At 51.4% G+C, this 17,152-nt stretch overlaps 2 protein-coding genes across 2 annotated transcripts in view; both read left to right on the forward strand.

Annotated features, from left to right (window-relative positions):
- Nucleotides 1-16,440, forward strand: part of ZFP90 (ZFP90 zinc finger protein) — an 84,198-nt gene extending 67,758 nt beyond the window's left edge. The window contains exons 7-8 of the transcript XR_008552396.1: nt 1,760-1,886; nt 16,407-16,440. The gene's annotated coding sequence lies outside the window, so the exon portion shown is untranslated. The remainder of the gene's footprint in view (nt 1-1,759; nt 1,887-16,406) is intronic.
- Nucleotides 16,088-17,152, forward strand: part of CDH3 (cadherin 3) — a 44,032-nt gene continuing 42,967 nt past the window's right edge. The window contains exons 1-2 of the mRNA XM_037515977.2: nt 16,088-16,200; nt 16,407-16,527. Coding sequence (XP_037371874.1) covers nt 16,147-16,200; nt 16,407-16,527 — 175 coding nt within the window. The 5' untranslated portion in view covers nt 16,088-16,146. The remainder of the gene's footprint in view (nt 16,201-16,406; nt 16,528-17,152) is intronic.

Here is a 17,152-nt window from a genome sequence, read left to right on the forward strand (position 1 = left end):
AAAATTGAATGGACATTTCTCCAAAGAGGATATACCAAATGGCCAACAAGCACATAAAAAGATGCTCAGTATGAGTCTTTGTTAGGGAGATACAAATAAAAACCAATGAAATACTACTTCACACCCACGAGGATGACCACAAATTTTTTTTAAAAAGGAAAATAACAAGTGTTAGCAAGTACATGAAGGAATTGGAAAGCTTGTGAATTGCTGGTAGAAATGTAAAATGGTTCAGCCACTGTGGAAAACAATTTGGTATTTCCTCAAAAAGTTAAAAATAGGGCCTCCCCGGTGGCGCAGCGGTTGAGCGCTGGGTTGTGAAGCTACCCGCAGCCTCGGCAGCGCCGGTTCGATCCCCGGCTGCTCCCCAGCCACCAGAGGAGGGTCCCACATGGCGCGCAGACCTCTCCTGCCGCCCACTGCTCCCCTCAGCAGTGTACTTCGGTCCTTCTGCCTGCTCTGCTCCCCGCTCTGGCTCTGGTGAATTCTCTCATCCTCCCGCGCTTCTGACTGTACCCAGTGCTTGTATAAACAAACAAACAAACAAACAAACAAATAAATAAATAAATAAAACATGCCTCTATTTAAAAAAAAAAAAAAAAGTTAAAAATAACATTACTATATGACCTGAGTTATATATCCAAGAGAACTGAAGACACTGTACAAAAACATGTGCATGAATATTTGTGGCAGCATTATTCATAATAGTCAAAAAGCAGGAATAATTAATGAATAAATGAAGTGGTTAATCAATATAATAGAATATTATACAGCCATAAAAAAGAGTGAAACACTATACTTAATGTGGATAGCCTTGAAAACATCATGCTAAGTTTAAGAAGCTAGACACAAAAAAATGTATGATGCCATTTATATGCAAAGTCCAGAGTAATCTTATCTATAGGTAGTTGCCCAGGGCTGAGGGGGGGGAGTGGAGGAAGAGTGCTGATGGATAAGGGAAATATTGTACAAAAATTAACAATGATGTAAAATATATATATATTATATATCAATGACATATGAACATCATTGTTTGTGTATATATAATATATATATTATATACATATAAAAAAAAAGAAAAATGCTCTGGAATTAGGTAATAGTGGTGATTGCCCAACCTAAAACCTCTTGAGTTTGAAATGGTGATTTTCATAGCATTGGATTAGGCCCCCCAAAGTACAGTATATCATGTAATTATTGTTCATGTGTACTGTAATTAAAAAACCAAAGTTGAAAAAGCCATTTATAGCAGTTCCACACTCTAGAGACACATACCCAACCTTTGCAGTTGGAGAATGTATAAGGATGGTTACCTTTTTTTTTTTTTAAAGATTTATTTATTTATTTATACAAGCACTGGGTACAGTCAGAAGCGCGGGAGGGTGAGAGAATTCACCAGAGCCAGAGGGGAGAGCAGAGCAGGCAGACTGACGAAGTACACTGCTGAGGGGAGCAGCGGGTGGCAGGAGAGGACCCTCACCAGTGGTGAGGGGATCGAACCAGCGCTGCAGAGGCTGCAAGCAGCTTCACAGCCCAGGGCTCAACCGCTGTGCCACCAGGGGAGGCCCAAGGATGGTTACCTTAATAGATGAAAAATGGCCACAAATTCAGTGCAGTCCCTCCCATCAGGAAGTGAAGTCTGTTCCCCACCCCTCCCCTGCACTGTTCTTGTGACTCACTTTAACCAATAGATACAGCAGAAGTGACTATCTGTGCTCAGACCTCAAGAGACCTTGCAATTTCTGCTTCTCTCTCTCAGAACATTTTCACCATCATGTGAAGAAGTCCAGCTGGAGAGAGGCCCAGACATCCCAGCTGAGGCTCCAGACAGAGGAGTGAGGCCCCAGTCAAGGTACCAGCTGACCACAGCCACTGAGTGAGTCCAGGTAAGATCAGAAGAGCCATCTTGTCAATCCACAGACTCATGAGAAATAACCTGCTGTGTGTCAAGCCACAAAGCTTTGGGGATGGCTTGTTACCCAGCAGTAACTAACTGATACTTGTTGGAGGACTTGTTTTTGTAGTCAGAAACTGGGAAGCAACCCAAGTGCAGGCTGGGGGTAAAGGGTGAAAAAAAGCCCAAACTCTGGGCCTAGACTGGTTCCCAAATCCCACCCTGCCACTCACCAGCTGTGTGATGATGACAAATTTATTTGACTTATTCCTATGGCCTCCTGCGTTCTGGTGAGAATTCAAGGGGTTAATATGTAATATTAATTCCAGGACACAGATGACTTGAATAGTTTCTGACAGACAGGAATGCTATTAAGTATGGGCCATTGGTATTACATTACCACTAACAAAATGTGGTTCACATAGGTGCTAGAGGTGATAAAGGAATAAATTCTATATAGATCAATTTGGAGAATTTTCAAAAATTGTCATTTTGCAGGTGGCAAGATGATAAGACTTATGTAAAAATACTTTCTTTTTTTTTAAAGATTTATTTTTTATTTATTTATACAAGAACTGGGGTACAGGCCAGATGCACGGGAGGGTGAGAAGATTTACCAGAGACAGAGCAGGGAACAGAACAGGCAGACTGACGAAATACAGTGCTGAGGGGAGCAGCGGGCAAGACAGGAGAGGTCTGCCTCACCATGTGGGACCCTCACCGGCTGGCTGGGATGGAACCAGTGCTGCAGAGGCTGTGGACAGCTTCACAGCATGGTGCTCAACCACCTGCGCCACCAGGGGAGGCCCAGTAAAAGCACTTTCAAAGTGCAGGGTGGACACAGACCACCTCAGAGACTTTGACTCTTTGAAGGCAAAGGTGGGAATGGGTTTCTGAGTAGAAATCAAGGAATTTTGCTTAAACCACGGTGTTCTTTCTTTCTTACTACACAAAAAGGACACTCTCTGCATCATTTAAAAAAAGTTTTGTGAGGAGGTCCTCCCCGGTGGCACAAGGGGTTAAGTCTCAGCACAATGAAGCTATCACCAGCCACTGTGGCCTAAGTTCTATCCCTGGCCAGGGTGGTTACCCACATGGAGCAGCAGACCTCTCCTGTCTCGCCCACTGCTCCCCTCAGCAGTGTATTTCAGTAGATCTGCCTGTTCTGCTCCCCACTCTGTCTCTGGTGAATCTTCTCACCCTCTGGCACCTCTAGCCTACACCCCAGCTCTTATATGCATAAATAAAATAATCTTTAAAAAAAAAAATTGGTTTTTTGTTTTTTTTTTGAGTTTGGATTTCCATTCTATTGTTCCTAATTTCTTCTGTAGAATATAGTTTTGTGAGGAAAAAGACTGAGCAAAACACTACGATTCTAACATTGGTTAAATTGGTTTGGTGAGAATATGATTATTTCTTTTCCGTTTTCTTTACTTACCACCCCACCCAAATTCCTGTATTAATCTAATTACAATACTTCAAAATCCTTCCTTTCTGCTGCTTGAGCTCGGGGACCTGGCTTTGTGAACCAGCCCTGACACCTGTCTCGAGGCAACAGGGTAGGCCGGGTGTGCCTAGCACCTGGCACTGTGATGGGGCCTCCTGGCTCGACCCACCCATGCCCACAGGCGGCGGTGTTCTGGCCAGAGCTTCAGATCTTGGGCTTTGATCTGCTAGTGCTTAAAGAACGTGATTGCGTTAGTTCCACTCATGAGAATATAAGGGGGTTCCCCATCCCCCACTCCTCAGGCAAGGGGCCCTGATACTCGCCTGCTTGCAGTGGAGGGTTAACCTTGGGGAGGGGTGTTTGTCCAGGAGTCTGAAAGAGGGAGCACACAGAGACACACGCCAGAGGCCATTTCCTTCCATGGCAGATGCTGAATGGAGGACTTTATCAGGCTCTGTAAATTTTTAAAGACTTCTGTTGGTGGTGTTTTGTCTTGCTGACGCTGTTTTATTGAGGAAGGCAGACTAACCGGCTTTGGTGTCCTTAACTATTGTGTATGAGAGTGTGAAAGCAGAGGTGGCTACAAGCACCTACAAAATGCTACAGATTAGTGGGGGTGGGGGGTGCAGGGGGAAATTGGGAGAACTCTTTGCATTTCCGACAAAACTGTTGCTAGAGGGCCTCCCCGGTGGCGCAGCGGTTGAGCGCTGGGTTGTGAAGCTGCCCGCTGCCTCTGCGGCGCCGGTTCGATCCCCGGCTGCTCCCCGGCCACCGGAGGAGGGTCCCACATGGCGCGCAGACCTCTCCTGCCGCCCGCTGCTCCCCTCAGCAGTGTACTTCGGTCCTTCTGCCTGCTCTGCTCCCCGCTCTGGCTCTGGTGGATTCTCTCACCCTCCCGCGCTTCTGACTGTACCCAGTGCATGTATAAACGAACAAGCAAACAAACAAATAAATAAATAAATAAATAAAACATGCCTCTATAAAAAAAAAAAAAAACTGTTGCTAGATTCTCCTATTTGAGCACTTCTCTCTTCTCAATCTGGCGTTTTACATCCTGATGGCCTTTTTTTCTGGTTTCAATCAATAGGTCCTAGATTAGCTACTCTGGGAAATTAGAGTTTAGGTAAAACTGGTGTCTAACTCACAAGTAACACACATTCTAGAAATGTGTGTGTGTGTATGTGTGTGTGTGAGAGAGAGAGAGAGAGAGAGAGAGCACCCCTGCTATGTACTAGCGCTGTCCTACGCATGGGAAGCAAAGTATGACTCCCATGAAGACATAGCCTTTGTCTATTCTGTTGAAAACCTGGCACTAGCCTTCTTGCTGGGAAGTTCTATATCTTGACTGGGTGGTGGTTTCTCTGGTATAGGAGGGGACAGACCAGGCAGGACCTGGACAGAGCATGGTGGGCAGAGCATGGTGGGAAGGCATTTAGGGATTTTAATCAGAGATGCAAAGTAGAAGTTTTAAAAGAGCAATTTGCCAGTAATTGGAAAAACAGATCCAAGGTGGGGGGGGGGACTAAGGACTATTGCAGTAGGCTGAGATTGAGAAAAAGAGAGAGAGAGAGAAAGAGAGAGAGGGGGGGGAGAGAGAGAGAGAGAGATGAAAGAATTGAATGGGATAAGATGCGCAAAGCACTTAACATTAATGATACGGAATAAGAGCAAGTTTGATTATATGTCGCAGGCAAGCAAGGCTACTTGAGTTGATGCCTGAGGAAAGCGAGGAGTCCAGAGAGAGAGGAATCTTGTGTTCTTTGCAATCTCTGGGGCTTCATCCCCTTCTTCCAATAAATGCTAGAATTCTTATCCTCCCTGAATTATTTGACTTGTATTTGGTAGTTTATTTGCCATTCCTACTTTCATTCACTTACGGGTACGCCTTACCACCTTTGTCCAGTCATTTGGGAGAGAAGAATTTCATGGAGAGAACGTCTCATTAGCTGTGTGACCTGTTAAGTCACCCAGAGTCTCCTCACTCAGTTTCATCTTCTGTGAAATAAGGACTCTCATGACTCTTCTGTCTTTTGTGAGGATCAGTGAATAAGTGTACAGAAAATGTTTTTGAAATACAAGAAAAAAATATTGGTGTGATTTCATTCAACAAATATTCCAGGCACCATTGTTGTTCTGGAACTATAGCAGTGGGGTGCAGGGGGTCGGGGGAGACAAGTCAGTCCTTATAGGGTTGATTTTGATCACATTTTCCCAAATTGCCAGATTACCTTAGATGGGCCCCCTGTTAGAATGAGGAAAGTAGGGTGTGGGAAGGGATAACAGACTCCCTAAAGTTATATCAAAAGGTCTGAAAATAAGAGATTAGGTGGGTTAAACTGCTTTCCTTTTCCCAAACACTGGTTACCCACTCAGCAATCCTGCACACACGTCTGTTTACATACTGAATTTTCCAAAACATTTCTAATAAGAAGTGGCTTCAGATGGCTCCCAGGAAGAGCAAATCCAAACATCAGAAGCAGCCATGTGGCCTTGAAGGAGAAGGCAGTGGAGGTAACAGACAGCACTGTCCTTGGCAGTGTTGTCTGCCAATGAGCTGCTGCCTGACTTGGCAGGTCACACTCCTGATCTGGAGCTTGGTGTCCTCATCACCAACACCAGGTTGGGGTTTCCTCAGTGCCAGTTCTTGGGGCTGTTGCTGGGTTTGCCTCATCAGAAGCTCCTGGGCAGCACATTCCATCTCCAGATTCCTGGATCCCCTGGACAGGCAGATCTGATTCAAAAGGGCCAGGAGGGTGTCCATCCCCTCCTTTATTTTTAATGAACTTTCTGGGCAATTTTTGGTACACTCAGATTTGGAATCTCACTTGTTGACCAAACGCTCAGTGCCTTGTGTAATGAGGAATGTAGGTGTTCTTGAGATGGTAGAATTAGATACATTAATTTATATAATGCACTTAGAACTGTGTCTGGCCCACTATTAGTTGTATAGAAGTTTTAACTCTTTTAACAATCAGGGTCCAATCAGGAAGACACAAACCACTGTGAGGATTTAAAGCTGAGGGATTTAACACAGAGATGACGATCAGACCGAGAAGCCAAATGGGACAGGGAGGCAACTTAGAGGTCAGGCAGTAGCAGTCAGTCACCCCCGGGAAGGAGGAAGACTGGGCAAAGGTGGTGTTAGAGCCCAGAGTCTGGCAGAACCTGGACCAACAACTGGAATTAGAGCTGCAGACAAGACACAACCGTTGCCAGGATACAGTAGACCCCCGCTTTATGATTGATCCACTAAACGTTCCAATCACTTTAACATGAGTTCTTCCTATTAAAATATAAATCACTTTATGATTTAATATTCACATTACCATTGTGGCCAACTGGACACATGGGTGGGGCATTTGAATAACTGTTAGCATATGAGCCAATCACAGCACAGGTATCAGTTTGATGCTCTTTTGTCACTAGTCTATGGGTTTTTTTTTTTTTAGTGAGGTATGGAAATGCTTTGTTTTTTTAGTCTTTAGGTATCTTTTCATTTAAGAGGTCATTATTCAATTGTGTAAAAACATTATGCCACACTGTAACCGTGGGTGCTTAGGAACATATTCCAAAGGAAATGTCAATGAAATTGAAATAAGAAATTATCAAAAAAGCACATTGATGGTGTAAAAGTTAGTGAACTGGTGCAAGAACTTGTTTTTTCCCACCCACTCCATTGGCAGACTCTAAATGGTTTGACATAAACTTTTCCAATTTAAGTGACTTATTTTTAATTTCATCTTTTTAATGTCAGTCAAAACAAAATTCCATGTTTTTGTTGTTTTATTGTATAAACCACAGTCTTAATATCAGCTTAGTTAGGTGCTGAAATTTCCAAATCATGCTGTCTTAAGATGAATTACACTTTATCATTGTACTGTTGGGTTCATATCACAATCTTTTCACTATATGATCATGTCCATAGAATGGGTTAGTATAGGAAAGCAGGGGTTACTGTATGCCTAAAGGCCGGAAACTCTGATTTTCCCCTTGGTCCCACAGCCAGTCTGTCTTGGGAGCCTGAAAAACCTAATCTGCAGAGGTCGCCCTGCCTTTCAGGGGAAGGATGAAGAATGGCCTGGAGGCAGATTATTATTATTTTGCTGTTATTATTTTCTCTAAGGTGTTTTTTGATTCTACAGTTCTCAAATTTTCTAGACCTTAGCCAACCACGGGATTCAGGGCTTGGTGAGTGCTTATTGATTAATCGATTCCTTGCCCTGGACATACACATATACATAAATGCTTGACCTCCGAGCTCTAGAAACTGACAGCTCAGGCCTTTGCAAAAATTGACCAGCGCAGATGCGTATAACTCTACTAAAGATTCAGGGAAAGGAAAGGTGTGCGGATGGAGTTTCTCATTGGGGATCGGCAGCACCTTCAAGAATTCAGAGATGATAGGGCCTCCCTGGTAGTTCAGGGGTTGAAGTCTCAGTGCTATCAAATTATCACCAGAGTTCGATCCTGGCCAGGGAGCTGACCCACATGGTAGCAGATGACCTCTGCTGTCTTGCCCACTGCTCCCCTCAGCAGTGTGGTTCAGTAGATCCACCTGTTCTGCTCCCCACTCTGTCTTTGGTGAATCCTCTCACCCTCCCAACCCCCACACCTCTGACTTATGCCCCAGTTCTTGTATGCATAAATAAATAAAAATAAATCTTTTTTTTAAAAAAAGAATTCAGACATGTTAGATGGGAAGAACTGGCCAGTGACATCACCATGCAAACAGGAGGGTCCCCGAAGACACTAAGAAACAGATAGACACAAGGAAGTAATACTCTGGGATCATTTTGCAGAACACTGGGCAAAGGTGGGGGGGGCAGGAAATAGGGTCTCACCCTATTTCAGGCCACTTCCTAGAAAAGACTGGAAAATACCCCTTGTCCCTGGGACACATCCCCGTAAGTGTGCTCTGTGGGAGTGGAGCTCTGGGAATTTTGCTACCAAAAATGGGCAGAAAACCTCTTTCTAAATGTTTCTTGGAGGACCCAGAATTTAACCTTGGACCAAAGGCAAATATGTTTATTTTGAGAGGTTCTTAACAGAAAGGAAATGGATATCATGAATTCTCCCTAATATACTGAAGGTTTGCCCCTGAATTTATTCTTGTAGCAAATATTTATGGATAGCAAATTGGCAGTTGATTCAGGCAGAGTTTTGGAGTGAGAAATCTAACCTCGGTTTCCTTGTCTGTGAAACGGGGATAATATGAACTACTCTGTGGATTAAAATGAGAACATGCATGAAAGTACCTAGCCCAGAGCCTGTGTCAATTGAGTGCTCAGGAAACAGTAGTAGCTCATTTTATTATGACTGGTAGTATTTGTATGACACTTTCCAAAAATACTTTCCCCTATGTGAGCTCCTTGGATATCACATCAGCTCTGTGAAGTAGGTCAGGGATCCCACATTGATTTTGCTTTTTACTAGGCATCTAGCACCCTGCCAGATGCTGAAAGGTTGCTTATCTTACTGATTTCATTCATTCAATAAATGCTTAGGTGTCTGTTTTAAGCCATGCTGTTCTACATCCTGGGAATACAGGAGAGAGCAAAGTCAACAGAAATCCCTGCCTCTCTGAGGATACACTCACTGACAGGAGAGACAAAAATAATACAATTTCATGAACACTTACTAAGAACTTACTAAATTGGGCCTCCCCGGTGGCGCAGCGGGTTGAGTGCTGGGTTGCGAAGCTGCCCACAGCCTCTGCGGCGCTGGTTCGATCCCCGGCTGCTCCCCAGCCACCGGAGGAGGGTCCCACATGGCGCGCAGACCTCTCCTGCCGCCCGCTGCTCCCCTCAGCAGTGTACTTCGGTCCTTCTGCCTGCTCTGCTCCCCGCTCTGGCTCTGGTGAATTCTCTCACCCTCCCGTGCTTCTGGCTGTACCCAGTGCTTGTATAAATAAATAAATAAATCTAAAAAAAAAAAAAACTTACTAAATTCAGTAGTGCTTTACAAATGTTTTTTTTTTTTTTTTTTTTTTTTTTTATAGAGGCATGCTTTATTTATTTGTTTGCTGGTTTGTTTGTTTTGTTTATACATGCACTGGGTACAGTCAGAAGCGCGGGAGGGTGAGAGAATTCACCAGAGCCAGAGCGGGGAGCAGAGCAGGCAGAAGGACCGAAGTACACTGCTGAGGGGAGCAGCGGGCGGCAGGAGAAGTCTGCACGCCATGTGGGACCCTCCTCCGGTGGCCGGGGAGCAGCCGGGGATCGAACCGGCGCCGCAGAGGCCGCGGGCAGCTTCGCAACCCAGCGCTCAACCGCTGCGCCACCGGGGAGGCCCAATGCTTTACAAATGTTAACTCAACAAAGGGTTATTATGTTTATCCCATTTACAGATGAGGACACTGAGACACAAGGGTGTTGAAAGTCACTTCCCCAAGGTCTCACAGTTTGGAACTGCCAGATTCAGGATTCAAAGACTGTGTGATTTCAGAGGCCTTGTTTGTAATCATTACTTTATTCTGTTTCTCAAAAAAAAAAAAAAAAAAAAAAACCTGTATATGGGTCCTCCCTGATGGCTCAGGGGTTAAAGTCTTAGCTCTATCAAGCTATCACAAGCCACTGTGGCATGAGTTTGATCCCCTGCCAGGGAGCTAACCCTCATGGTGCAGCAGACCTCTCCTGCCTCACCCGCTGCTCCCCTCAGCAGTGTTTTTCAGTCAGTCTGCCTGCAGTGTTCCCCACTCTGTCTCTGGTGAATCTTCTCACACACGCCCCACCCGTACCTCTGGCCTACAATCCAGTTCTTGTATGCATAAATAAATAAAATAAATCTTTTAATACATATATATGTACCAATAAACCAGGGTGTGCCACATGCTGTGGAAAACCTAAAGTGGGGTTCAGGGGCGAAGAGGATGGTGATGGGAGCATGCTGTCTGCAGAGGGGTCAGGGAAGGCTTCTCTGCAGGGACACCTGAGCAGGGACCTGAAGGAGGGAGAGAGAGGGGCAAGTAGACATGGGGGGGCGGTGGAAGGTGATCAGAAGAGGGAGAGCAAGTGCAGGTGTGCTGGGAGAAGCAGGGGTAGCACAGGAGATGAGCAGGAGAGTGAAAGACAAAGTTGCCTTTGGGAAGGAAAGACTGTGGGGAGCAGGTTTGGGAAGGTCAGGAGTTCAATTTGGGATTATGCTCACCATCAATAGCAATTACTAACTCCCCCGGACTTTGAGGGAATACAGAACTCTCCCAGGTCACCCAGGCTGTGGTTTTCAGAGGCCAGAATCACATAGGGGGGCCTCCCTGGTGGCGCGAGGGGTTAAGCACCGCACTATGAAGCAGTCCACAGGCTCTGCAGCATGAGTTCAAACCCTGGCCAGCCAGAGAGAAACCCACATGGCACAGCAAACCTCTCCTGACTAGCCCGCCTTTCCCCTCAGCAGTGTGTTTCAGTCAGTCTGCCTATTCTCCCCACTCTGTCCCTGGTGAATCCTCTCACCCCGCCCCCCCCCCCCAATCTCTGGCCTGTAACCCAGCTCTTATATGCATAAATAAATAAATCTTAAAAAAAAAAAAAGAATCACATAGAGGGTGTCTTTCCTTGGTTGGGTGCCGCCCTGGTTGAGTACTTCCGTGCAATCCTGAGAAGTTGTGGTCTGAAGGTCCTGCTCCCCAACCTCAAGGAACTTTCAAAGAGGGAAGAAAGAGATAGTAGGAAGTGAGGCAGAAGATGCTCAGGAAAGTAACAGTGCCAGAGAGCCCACAGGAATTTAACGGCGAGCTGCAAACACAGCAGCTCGTGTCTTTTTAAAAGAGCCAAATGGGTGAAGGTGGCCCTACTGGAAAAGAGGGTGTCAGGGACAGTAGAAATGTTCTGCCGCCGAAGACCCAGAGGCCCAGGGTTCTAAGATTGCCCCAGAATTGGTCCTTTCCCATCTGGACTAATGCACAGGATCCCGAACCGCACATCTCTGCTGAACTGGTGTCTCCAGCCACAGCCTCCTGGACATGCCACTACTGGGCATCTCTAAACTTGCCCACAGTGGAGGTCTTGATCTTCCCCCAGGCTCAGACTTGCTCACCTGCAGCGGGATTCCAGGAAGCCAACCCTAGACAAGGATTCCTGTGCCCAAATGGCTTATTAAGCAAGGACTCACAGGAGGAGCTGGCAAAGGAGTGGGAGACGCAAGATAAAGGGAACAGGAAGTCTAGCAAGGGTATGATTTTAGACCAAGGCTTGAGGGTAGCTTCAGCCTGACAGCTTACCAGGTTACCTCTGCTGGGTGTCTGGCTGGAGGAAAGGGAGCTGCGCTTCCACACTCCTGCCCTGTCAAGTGGGTCATTGCCCACAGGTTGTGGGGGCGAGCTCCTGCGTGCTTCCTCCAAGGGCAGAGGGCTCCAGTAGTCAAGGGCAGGCCTCTGAAGATGGTTACAGAGCAGCAGCACACAGCAGCCGAGAGGGGGGAGCACAGACATGCCAACAGGATCCCAGGGGATCTGAGGGGCCCCTGCAGTGTCCACTATACATGCCTCCCATTGCAGAACATGGCATTGCCCTGTGATGGACACTTGGGGTTGCTTTCACCTTTTGGTTATCATGAATACTGCTGTGCACATGGGCGTGCAGGTAGCTCTTTAAGTTCCTGCTCTTAATTAGTTCTTTTGGGTATATATCCTGAAGTAGAACCGCTGGATCATGGCAATTTAAAACTAATTCTACCGGGCCTCCCCGGTGGCGCAGCGGTTGAGCGCTGGGTTGCGAGGCTGCCCGCAGCCTCTGTGGCGCCAGTTCGATCCCCGGCTGCTCCCCGGCCACCAGAGGAGGGTCCCACATGGCGTGCAGACCTCTCCAGCCGCCCGCTGCTCCCCTCAGCAGTGTACTTTGGTCCTTCTGCCTGCTCTGCTCCCCGCTCTGGCTCTGGTGAATTCTCTCACCCTCCCGCGCTTCTGACTGTACCCAGTGCATGTATAAACAAAACAAACAAACAAATAAATAAATAAAACATGCCTCTATAAAAATAAATAAATAAATAAAAAAGATAAAAACTAATTCTACCTTTAGTTTTTCAAGGAACTGTCATATTATTTTCCATAGTGGCTGTACTGTTTTATAGCAGCTGTGCATAAGCATTCCATGTCTTCATAGTCTCACCAACATGTGCTAGTTTCTGCTTTTTTTTTTTTTTTTTTAAATTCTGGTCATTTCTTTTTTAAGTTTTTTTTTTTTAATGGAGGGGAGCAGCGGGCGAGCCAGGAGAGGTCTGCTGCGCCATGTGGGTTTCTCTCTGGCCATTGGGGATGGAACTCATGCTGCAGAGGCTGTGGATTGCTTCACAGTGTGGTGCTTAACCCCTTGCACCACCAGGGAGGCCCTATAGTCTTTTTTCAAGGCCACTCCTCTGCTCCAACTTCCAGCGCCTCCATCCCTCCCAGCGCCTCCATCCCTCCCACTCAGTAAAAGCCCAGGTTCTTATAAGGAAGCTCGGAGGCCTATGAGACTTGTCTTTACCCTCCAGCTCTGACTCATTTCCTACTTGCTCACTCTACGCCAGCCACACCGGCTACTTCCCGCCCTGCCCTCCCTCGCCCTAGTGCTGCCTCAGGGCCTTTGCCCTGTTTTCTCTACCTGGAATACTAGCTCCTTCACTTCTTTCATGTCTGTTCAAAAGTCCCATGACAGTAAGGCCGCTGGGCTTTCTGGTTTGCTCACCCTGCCGGCTTCCTGGGGACAAAGACCCCAACACACATTAGCTCCTGGGCTTTCTTGCCCTGAGGCTTCTGGGTGTGCTTAGTCGGTGGGAGGCACTGCCAGGAGATGAAGGCAAAGGAGAGATGCTATGGCATTTTCTTCCCTGCACGCTCCCTTCTCTGCCCTGGCCAGGTGATCCTGTTCCCTCTTGGACAGGCTGCATTTGGGAGGGGTGGTCCTCCAGTCTCCAGCCCCTCCGCGCCCCCAGCAACACCATTTTCCCCTTCACCTTCAGCCCTCCAAGTAGTAACACTGTTACAGGGCAGCCCCGATAATGAACAGGTTCCTGGCTGTGGGTCCTCACCTGCGCTTAAAAGGGACTTATGAATACTCCACTACAGGCACACACAAAAGGTTCATAAAAGGTTTATTTACAAGGGAAAAGGAAATAAGGAAAATGTACAACTCAGGGAGAAAATAGGGAAATAAAGTCTTTAATGCGTCCTACCCGATCCGCCGACCTGGAAACCCAAAGGCACTCTCAGAGCTGGCCGGATGCTGCGAGCTGGCGGAGAGCCAAAATGGGGGACCCCTCCCCAAAGCCCACGTGTCTGTCTTTATAATCACTTGGCTGCTTCACCCCACCCTCAGGTCCCAGCCACCTTCCCTTGGGTGGGGATGGGATGTGGAGTTCCCAGTGTCTTTGGCTTTGGCCTGGGGTGGGGGTGGCGTCCACAAAGCCTGGATGGAATTAGCTTTAGGACATCCTGTTCCCCCTAACACCACCAGGCTTTTGCTGTTTTCCTGAACATCACCTGTGTTTCTTTCTAAGTACCTGGTTCGGTAAGAGCTGAACCTGGTGGGCTCTGTTCAGTAAGAAGCTCTAAACCTGGACTCCCTCCCGTCCGAGGTGCTAAGCATCCTCTGGATCACTATATTGACAACACTCAGCCCTATCTTCAGGCCTCTGAAAGCGGGGTTCCGCTGTGCAGCATATATACCCAATATGTCATTTTCCGTCTGCAGCCCGCTGTGGGCCCCGCGCTGGGACGGTCCAGAGTGCCGGGATTGTTTTGTTCACCAGGCTGTCCCTCGAGCTGGGCCCGGGGCAGGTGGCAGCACGCGTTGTTGCATGAGTGCCGCGCAGGACCGCCCCGCTGGAGGCGTGAAGGACAAGACAGCAGTGGGGTCCGGCGGCGGCCCGAGGAGCTGCCTCCCGGTCCCCCCTCCCCGCGCCCGCTCCCGGATCGCCGCGAGCCTGCGAGGCGGCGGAAATGAGCGCTCCACGCCCGCCGGCCGGTGTGCACTTAATTAGGGCCTGTATCCCGAGGCTCGTTGGCGTTTAACTGTCCGTTTAATGACTTCATCTGGCTCCGGGCGGGCGCGGGGGGGGGATGCGGGCGAGGATAGGGCGGGGCCCCTCGGTGCCGTCCGCGGCCTGCGCATCCCCGCGCGGGCCTCTGACTTCCCCGAGGGCGCCCCTCGCGGGAAAGCTGGCGAGGGGGGCGCGCAGCCCAGCAAGTGCCCCGGGCTGTTCCCTTCGCGTGTCGCTCCTGGGGCCGCGCGCCGGAGAGCTCAGCGCTCGGGGGGGGGGGGGGGGGGGGGGAGCAGATGCCAGTTGCTCGCTTTATCCTCAGCCGTGAAATGGAAGGAGTCCTGCGTTTCTCGTTCTTCCCGCTGGAGAACGTGGGGTGCTGCAGAAACAGCTCGCGGGGCGGGGGGCGGGGGGCAGGAGAAATGAGCTGCCCTAGACTCTCACCCCAGGCAACGTTTGGGCGCTTGGTGTGCGTCGGGTACCGCACTGAGCGCCTTAGACGCGCCCATTTACCTCATCCTGGTCTATATGGATTGATTCATCTAATCCTAGTATTTTAGGGGGCAGATGGCACAGCCTCAATTGTCGCACGCAGAACTGAGGCTCAGGGGGCTCGCGTGGGGCCCCAGCGCTAGGACGTGGCCGAACCAGGGGTTGAGCCCAGGCGGCGCGGGCCCCACAGCCGCAGCTCGGCCGGAGAGGACGCCTCGCGTAGCCCTTGGGTGCCGGGGAGTCTATCCGAGGCCCCAGGCTGTCCTCAAGCCCCTAAATCTGCTGGGGTCGGGCGAGAAGAGGGCCAGGAGGTATTACCCGGGGCTCGCCAGGCGCTGGGGAGGTGGGAAAGCCCCGCCGGGTGGAGAGAGGGGCACAGGGTGGAGGGACGGGGCCTGGGGCCTGTCGCAGCCCGGGCCCCCGTGTGCCGAGGCCGGGAAACGCTGAGGGGGCAGCGCCGGGCGGAGGGGCTGCTGGCGAAGGGAGCCCCTGCGAGTCAGCGCGGCAACAGTCCTGGCTTATCTGCATTTCTCACCAATAAAAAGGCGTTTTTAAAAAGCCCTCGTGGACCATGTACCCAAAGTTGAGAACCTGTAATTACTTCCTGGGGACGGAGGGGCTTTGCTGGAGATGAGGCCGCCGCGTCAGGCGCCCACCCACCCCTCGCACCCGTGGGCGTGCTCCGGCCTCTGCACTCGGGCACCTTCTCTCCCTCCCGCAGCGTCCGGCTGAGAAGGGCACGAGGGATCTCCCGCGGGTCGCGGCCGAGCCTGCAGCGCTGCCCTCGGGCCTCTCTGACGGCCGCGAGCCCCCGGGGTCCCGGGCGGGGCGGGCGCGGGAGGGGGCAGCGGCCGCGCGCGGCCCCTCGGTGGCCCGGAGTGGGGCGCGCGCACCCGGCCGGCGCCAGAGCCCCCGGGGGTGGCGCGGGGAGCATGAACCGGGCGCCTCTTTTCCAGGCGGGTGCAGATGTGTGTCCACCTTGTTCCGCTGCAGCCGCAAACACAGAAACAATTTTCTTTGCGCGCCGCAGAGGTTGAGGGGTGGGTTTCCTCCTTCCCCTCCTCGAGCCCCGAACCTACTAAGCGGGCCTGGGCTCCTGCCAGGACCTGCTCCGCGGAAGCCGAGAGATCGCCGGAGGGCACGGAGGGCAGGGGGGGCTTCCCGGAGTCGGGACCCAGCCCGCCGCGGCCCCACCTGCCGGGGGCGGGGCCTTGAGGGCGCGGACCAATCAGCACCTACCTGCGCTCACCTGGCCGCCCCCGCCGGCTCCGGCGCGCGGCGGGGCGCACTCGGGCCGCGAGAGCTGAGCCGGGTACCCGCTCGCCGTCGCGCCGGCTTCTTCGCCGCCCTCGCTCGGGTCATGGGGCTCCCCCGCGGGCCTCCCGCGTCCCTCTGCCTCCACATCCTCCTCCAGGTACCCGCCGCCGGGCCCCTGCCCCGCCGGGGGCTCCCTGGAGGGCGGGTGGGGTCCGCGCGCGGCGCTGGCGTCGGGGAGCCGCGGGCGCGCTCCTGGGGGCCGGGGTATCTATCGGGACGCGAGGACCGACGCCCGCTGCCCGCATGGGTGCGCGGGGCCGGCGCCTCTGTGACCCGGACGCCTCCTTTCCCCTCGTCCCTCAGGCGCTCGTTTGCTGCCGGCCGTGCGCCGCCTCGGAGCCGTGCGGGGCGCGCTTCGGGGAGGCTGAACTGACCTTGGAGGCGGGGGGCGCGGAGCTGGAGCCGGGCCCGGCGCTCGGGAAAGGTAAGAGCCTGCGGGCGCGGCCCGGGCGGAGCCGGGGCCGCACGTGGTCCGCTCTCGTGGGCTGCGCGAGGGGGTCCGGGCTGGGGCGGGGGGGCTCCTGGCGCCGCCACAGGTCTGGGGGAGGCGCGGAAAGCCTCTCCCGGCCGGAAGGGGGGGGGTGCCTGGAGAAGGCGGGAGACCCTGGCGTCCTCGGACGTCCTGCCCCTCCTCGCCTGGCTGCCTCGACTTACCTTAACCGCCTCTGTAGGGCGCGGGGCTTCTGATCTCGCCACCCGGCCCGGATGCGGGCGCTTCGCCCCCGCTGGCCTCATGGAGGAATGCGCCGGCCACATTCCTCCCCCAGCCCCCTCGCAGGTGTGGGATGAGCCGTGCCCGGAGCAGGCCCCTTCGCCCCTCTCGGCCCCCTTTGTGTAACGTGCTTTGTGTCTTCGACAGACAGACCAGGTCTGTTTCTCTTCTTCGCGCTCCCCTCCCCGCCCCCCTTCTTTCCCCGGCAGCTGGAATGCACTCTTAACCCTGCCCTTCCCGGAGGGCCTGCGCCCTGCAGCTGCCTGGAAGCCGGGCCTGGCACACCTGGATTAGGGCCATCACGCACAGGGGACACCCCTGGTTCCCATACTCGCCC

This window comes from Talpa occidentalis, unplaced genomic scaffold (assembly GCF_014898055.3).
Source record: "Talpa occidentalis isolate TD23 unplaced genomic scaffold, MPIMG_talOcc4v2.1 talOcc4.17, whole genome shotgun sequence".
Taxonomy (NCBI): domain Eukaryota; kingdom Metazoa; phylum Chordata; class Mammalia; order Eulipotyphla; family Talpidae; genus Talpa; species Talpa occidentalis.